Raw genomic sequence first — 7,407 nt, 5'->3', positions numbered from 1 at the left:
AAACTGAAGGGAAATGAGACACAGTCTGCACCCTACCGTCTGCGTGAGAGTGGGATTGGCTGTCATGTCCCAGTAGGCCTGCACACCCCACAGGCACAGTTTAGCCCAGAATGGGGGCAGTTACTGAAAAGCCAGCTTGATACACCAGTTGGGACATTCTCTGCATTCTGTAGCTCCTCAAGTTTCCACCAAAGCTGATTAGGATATGATACAAAAATTAAGAGTGTCTTACAATGTTTATCTGGTATAACAGAGAACAGGAAATGCATGAATAATCCAACAGCATAATATTAAAACTCTTGAGTCAATGGTCTATTATCCTCAACAGAACTTTTACTTTTTTACTCACTTTCTAAGGATGAGTAAATTATATTGTTATCCTTTCATGGACCTTATATTTTAAGCACCATGAGGGCAGGAACCTAGTTTTTAATGCCCTCTTGCTTATACAAGGCATTTAGTAGATTAAAAGAACAAAACAAAAAACAAAAATAACTTGAATAATCTGCAAGCTTGAGGTCCAGATTTTAGAGACTCATTTTGAGTGGAGGCTCATGAAGGTACTAGAAAGGTCTTTCTTGCTACCTCTGTGGGTCTCCCTGCTACTGAGCAGACTTACAGGCCCTAGACTGGGACATACCCATGCACCCTGCCCAGCCTGCAACAGATAACCAGGTTACCTTCATGGGATAGATAACGGTTACATATTGGTCAAGGTGAAAGTAGTAGGTCAAGATGGATGCAAGCAAGGCAGAGAAAACAGTCTTTCTTTTTGTAAGAAAAGTGACCTGCCCCGACCCCCAAAGAAATTAGCATTGAAAGTTACTTATTTGGGGTAACATTTGAAAGAAAATTTTAACCTAACCACTCAAAACTTTTAAGTTACCTTGCAGTTGTTTCCCCTTGTCGTCCATATTTAGTCATTTGTCAAGGTTCTGTCATTTCTCCAGTAATGCGTCTCATACCTGTTTCCATTTTTTTATTCTCTACACTCATCCAAGTCAGATTTTTGTTACGTCTCACCTGGGAAAACTTTTTCCATAGTCCATTCTTCGTGCTGCCTCCAGGGGTCAGCTTTCTAAAACAAAGTTCTAACCAAGTCATTATCCTTCTTAAAAACTTTCCGTGATTCCTCATTTCCTGGATCTTTTTCAGCTTTATCTTTAACATTCCTATAATCCAGATGCCTCAGACTGCTTTGTTTTTCCACAGATTTATTCTCATTGTTTCTACTTGAATGCCTTTGCCATCTCTGCTTGCCAAAATCTAACCCTTCCTTTAAAAGCTCAAATGTCCGCTTTCTAGTAAGCCTTCCTTCACCTATCCCTATTTTGAATTAATCATATTATTTGTGCTCAATATTTTATAGGTTCTGCCTCTTAAAATTCTTTTGTTCCTATTTGTCTCTCCTTCCTCGTTTTGAACTTGAGGGCATGGCTTGCACTTTATCCTTCTCTCTGTTCCCTGCAGTGCCTTGCAAACACTGACATTTTAATTTTAATATGGCAAATTTATCTTCTAGGTAGTTAAGAGAGAAAAGAAATCAGGAAGAGGTAGGCAGTTAGGGTAGGGGACAGAAATGGGATAAGAGCAACTGAGGGAGAGAACATGGTAGTAATTAGGAAGATAGCTGGGTTCTGATAAAAATCAGCTGGTGAAAATCGTAATTTGTTTATTGTCTCATTCACAATTAATGATGTATAAGTTAAACTGGGCCCTTTATGCTTCCACTGTGATCTGGAACAACAGCTGCTGAAAGTCACCAAAAACAGAAATAGAAAAGCATTCTTCAAGGATATAGAAACCATGACCATGAGCTGAGCTTTTGGACTTTTATGATAATCTAGTGCATAACCCACATAAATCCTAATAAAAATTCAACAATAAATAAGCACTTTATTTGTTCTAGGCACAGAACCAACACCCCTGCCCTCCTGTAGCTTATAATCTAGCATGTTTGATCAAATGAAGCAGCTCGCTGGGTTGAGGTTGAGATGGTCCTAGTGCCTGTTGATGGCACTTCTAGGAGAGCTGTGAGGTTTCCAGCTCTGACCTGACCCAGGACAGTTTTTGCCTCCTGAAGTTCTTGAGTTCTGCATCAACAGTGGCTATCTGACTGTGAAATTTTCCCACTGGGGGAAGGTCCTGGAAGTCTGAGGGAAAGAATCCCAGGAACAGGAGAAAAAGGTGGGTAGCTGAATAAGAAATTAGAAGTGAGGAAGGTCTGACAAACAGCAATCAAATCTCTGGAGATTCAGGATAGTCCTGACAGCCAAGAGTGTAAGACTCTACCCCAGACTGAGGAATCTTGGTGTCAGAAAAGAAGAGTTCCCGTTTGGCACTCCAGGACCTAAACATTTGTGTAGGAATCTCAGACTCTGTCTCTCTGACTTTCTGTCTCAGACGTCCTTTCGTGGGGTTGGAAGACACTAGGCAACACCTACCTTGAAGTCCAATAACTCCTGCCAAACCAAGCCACTCACCTTGTCTCCAGTCATGCTGGTCGAATATTGGTCTGTGCTTTTGCTTGGGGTGCTCTCTATGCCCGCAATATTCTCCCTTCACTCCATATCCGCCCCATATGCATACCTTTTTGAAGCAGTACTTGACCAAGAAATGAGAATAAAGTGTATTGATCATGTAGAATTTTACCATAATGTAAAGGGCCATTGGCCTTCAGGAAATTTATCCTTGGTTAATTTTCTATTTGATTCCCTTTGATGACTGTTTCACGCTTTTCCCACTCTTTCTGCCAAATGTAGAGAGGACAATGGTAAATACGGTGGAAAGAGCACAGGCTTTGCAATCAGACTTGAGTAGCAACTCTAGCTCTGAAACCTATGAGGACTGTAATCACAGTCCAAGACATAGAACTGTTCTGAGCCTTAGTTTCTTCATCTGTTAGATTGAGATAACACATGACATGTTAATTAGACTCATTGTGGTGATCATTTTGCAATATATACAATGTTAAATAATTAGGTTGTACACCTGAAACTAATATGTATCAATTATACCTCAATTTAAAAAATGACCCCAGGGCTTCCCTGGTGGCGCAGTGGTTGAGAGTCCGCCTGCCGATACAGGGGACGCGGGTTTGTGCCCCGGTCTGGGAAGATTGCACATGCTGCGGAGCGGCTAGGCCCGTGAGCCATGGCTGCTGAGCCTGCGCGTCCGGAGCCTGTGCTCCGCAACGGGAGAGGCCACAACAGTGAGAGGCCCGCATACCGCAAAAAAAAAAAAAAAAAAAAAGACCCAGAAAAACTGGGATAATACTATCAATAAAGATTATGAGGACTCTATGAGAAAGTTTATTTAAATTAGAATATAGGAAGAGTGATCAATAAATGTTACCTAAGACAGGAGGGAACAAGAAATAAAAATATAGAAGGACTACAATGCATTGAACAAGAGATTGAATCAAAAAGTTTATTTGTAACGTTCTAGGTTAGTTGCAGTGGGGATAAACCATAAGAAATAGTACTTCTATTTTAAATGAAAACATAATATGTCTAATATGGATTAAATTTCAGGTTTAACCATGTCAAATCAGTTAATAAAAGCACTTTACCATTCTTAACATTTCTGTTTACAAAGACCTGAGAGGTGGTAAGGATTGTTTTATAGTTGTAGCTTTTGATAACACCACCAATATTATAACAATAAAGCAAAAATATAATTATACTCACAACCCCAGTGCACAAAACATCTATTGGGTTGGCCAAAAGGTTCGGTTTTTTCTGTAAGATGGCTGTAGTAGCACTTAGTTGTCTTTAACTTCATTCATAATAATTTTGTTAGATTGTATGTGACATCTATCATATCCACGTGCATTTGAAAAAAGACATCAAATTTGGTGTATTTTTGTGTAGCCATTTTAATATTGAAGACGGAAGAAAAAAAGCAACATTTTCAGCGTATTATGCTTTATTATTTCAAGAAAGTTAAAAATGCAACCGAAATGCAAAAAAAGATTTGTGTAGTGTATGGAGAAGTGCTGTGACTGATCGAACGTGTCAAAAGTGGTTTGCGGGGCTGAGCCCGGCGCGCCGCGCTTGAGTGGCCGTTCCTCCGCCAACGAGTGGCGAGGGCCCGGGGAGCGCGGACTCCGGGCGTGCCGGCCATGGCTCCCTGGGCGGGGGCCGAACTCTTGGCGCTGAATCCGCTGCGTGCCGTGTGGCTCACGCTGGCCGCGGCCTTCCTGCTGACCCTACTACTGCAGCTCGTGCCGTCTGGCCTGCTTCCGGGCTGCACGCTCTTCCAGGACCTGATCTGCTATGGAAAAACCAAGGAAGGGGGGCCGTCGCGACCGGCCGCCTGTCGGGACTTTGATGTCCCCAAGAGGTATTTTTCTCACTTCTATATCATCTCAGTGCTGTGGAATGGCTTCCTGCTTTGGAGCCTTACTCAGTCTCTGTTTGTGGGAGCACCTTTTCCAAACTGGCTTCATCATTTACTCAGAATTCTTGGGGCTGCGCAATTCCGAGGGGGTGAGCTCGTGCTGTCTGCGTTCTTAGTACTAGTGTTTCTGTGGCTACACAGCCTATGAAGACTCTTCGAGTGCTTCTATGTCAGTGTCTTCTCCAATGCCGTGATTCACGTCGTGCAGTACTGTTTTGGACTTGTCTGCTATGTCCTTGTCGGCCTAACTGTGTTGAGCCAAGTGCCAATGGACGGCAGGAATGTCTATGTGATAGGGAAAAATCTCTTGATGCAAGCTCGGCGGTTCCATATCCTCGGAATGATGATGTTCATCTGGTCGTCTGTCCATCAGTATAAGTGTCATGTCATTCTCGGCAATCTCAGGAAAAATAAAGCAGGAGTGGTCATTCACTGTAACCACCGAATCCCTTTTGGAGACTGGTTTGAATACGTTTCTTCCCCTAACTACTTGGCAGAGCTGATGATCTACATTTCCACGGCTGTCCCCTTTGGTTTCCACAACTTAACTTGGTGGCTCGTGGTAACATATGTCTTCTTCAACCAGGCCCTGTCTGCTTTCCTCAGCCACAAATTCTACAAAAGCAAATTCGTCTCCTACCCGAAGCACAGGAAAGCTTTCCTACCATTTCTGTTTTAAGATAATCTCAGTTATGAGGAATGCACACCAGGTGACAGTTCCAATTCCGAAGGACAACGAAGTCTAGAGACCAAAGTGCAATTTCTGTAGAACTGTTTAAAACTCTCTGGTCCATTTCTGTTACCAGAAGTCTTCAGTGCATGAGCAAAGCAATACCACTCAAGAAAATGAGTCTTGGGACTTCCTTGGCAGTCCAATGGTTAAGGCTCCACACTTCCACTGCAGGGGGCATGGGTTTGATCCCTGGTTGGGGAACTAAGATCTCACTTGCTGCTCAGCGTGGCAAAATAAATAAAATTTTTTTAAACAATGGAAGAAATTGAGTCTTCAGTGAAGAAATACTTCTGGCAGACCTGGGAGTGCTATGTCTGCTTTCTAAGATGCTTTATAAAAGCAACCAAATGCTAAAAAGTAGATGAGACTTTTCCAAGCTGCTTCAGAAACAGACTAATCAAGAATATACAAACAGCTTCAAACAAACACACACACAGTGGAAGAGATAAGGTCATCTGTGGCTTTGTTTTTGCTACAGACAAATTAACTAGACTACACAATAAGCAATATAGAAGATGCTCAGTAACTGCTTGTTGCAGATCAGTCAAAGCTGAATAGCCTTTGAAAATAACAACAATGTATAATTTCACACCAATGGATTCTGGGAAAAGTGAGTTGATTGAAGTTAGCTTATACTTATTACCACAAAGATTTCCAGCTATGTAACCATCAATAGTCATTTCCCCCTCAAATCATAGCCTAACAAAGTTTGAAACCTTATTTTATTTAATATTTTTTTGACATCCCTTTCTAGGGAGTACCTTAAAAGTGTAAGCATCTGAAATAAAATATTTTTATATTTATGCATAAAAAAAGTGGTTTGCGAAGTTTGGTGCTGGAGATTTCTTGCTGGATTATGCTCTTTGGTCGGGTAGACCAGTTGAAGTCAATAGCAATCAAATCGAGACATTAATTGAGAACAATCAACGTTATACCATGTGGGAGATAGCAGACATACTCAAAATATACAAATCAAGCGTTGAAAATCATTTGCATATGTTCATCGATTTGATGTTTGGGTTAAGGGAAAAAAACCTTCTTGACCGCATTTCCACATGTGATTCTCTACTTAAATGTAATGAAAACGTTCCGTTTTTAAAACAAAATGTGACGGGTGATGAGAAGTGGATACCGTACAGGGACTTCCCTGGTGGCGCAGTGGTTAAGAATCCACCTGCCAATGCAGGGGACACGGGTTCGGGCCCTGATCTGGGAAGATCCCACATGCTGCGGAGCAACTAAGCCCGTGAGCCACAACTACTGAGCCCATGTGCCGCAACTACTGAAGCCCACGCACCTAGAGCCTGAGCTCTGCAACATGAGAAGCCACCGCAATGAGGAGCCTGTGCACCGCAACGAAGAGTAGCTCCCACTCGCCACAACTAGAGAAAGCCCACGTGCAGCAACGAAGACCAAACGCAGCCATAAATAAATAAATTAATTAATTAAAAAAAAAAGTGGATACCGTACAATAATGTGGAATGGAAGAGATCATGGGCAAGTGAAATGAACCACCACCAACCACACCAAAGGCCGGTGTTCATCCAAAGAAGGTGATGGTGTGTATATGGTCGGATTGGAAGGGAGTCCTCTATCATGAGCTCCTTCCAGAAAACCAAACGATTAATTCCAACAAGTACTGCTTCCAGTTAGACCAATCGAAAGCAGCACTCGATGAAAAGCATCCAGAATTAGTCAACAGAAAACGCAGAATCTTCCATCAGGATAATGCAAGACTGCATGTTTCTTTGATGACCAGGCAAAAACTGTTAACAGATTGGCTGGGAAGTTCTGATTCATCCACTGTATTCACCAGAATTGCACCTTCAGATTTCCATTTATTTTGGTCTTTACAATATTCTCTTAATGGAAAAAATTTCAACTGCCTGGAAGACTGTAAAAGGCACCTGGAACAGTTCTTTGCTCAAAAAGATAACACGTTTTGGGAAGATGGAATTACGAAGTTGCCTGAAAAATGGCAGAAGATAGTGGAACAAAGGGGTGAATACGTTGTTCAATAAAGTTCTAGGTGAAAATGAAAAAAGTGTCTTTTATTTTTACTTAAAAACCAGGCACTTTTTGGCCAACCCAATACTTTCCCTTCCCAATACTTCTTCACTGAATATCTAATTTTTAGTTATAGGACAATGGATACACTAACATCTTCCCATGCCACGTAGTAGCTGCAATTATTTGTTTTACTAAAGAGCAGGTTTAGAAATGTTAGATCAAGGGAAGGAATTTAATTCAGATCACTTCATTTAAGGGTCATT

General features: G+C 41.7%; 1 protein-coding gene across 1 annotated transcript; it reads left to right on the top strand.

Annotated features, from left to right (window-relative positions):
- The first annotated feature begins 4,087 nt into the window (after window positions 1-4,087).
- On the top strand, window positions 4,088-5,432 carry LOC307182598 (polyprenal reductase-like). The gene is given in 2 exon segments (XM_079913953.1): window positions 4,088-4,546; window positions 4,550-5,432. Coding segments are annotated over 2 exon segments (954 nt in total). The 5' UTR covers window positions 4,088-4,123; the 3' UTR covers window positions 5,081-5,432.
- Window positions 5,433-7,407: the final 1,975 nt, after the last annotated feature.

The sequence above is a fragment of the Stenella coeruleoalba genome (assembly GCF_951394435.1).
Source record: "Stenella coeruleoalba genome assembly, chromosome: 2".
NCBI classification, from domain to species: Eukaryota; Metazoa; Chordata; class Mammalia; order Artiodactyla; family Delphinidae; genus Stenella; species Stenella coeruleoalba.
The sequence above is the reverse complement of the archived record's forward strand: the minus strand, read 5'-3'. Positions and strand labels throughout refer to the sequence as shown.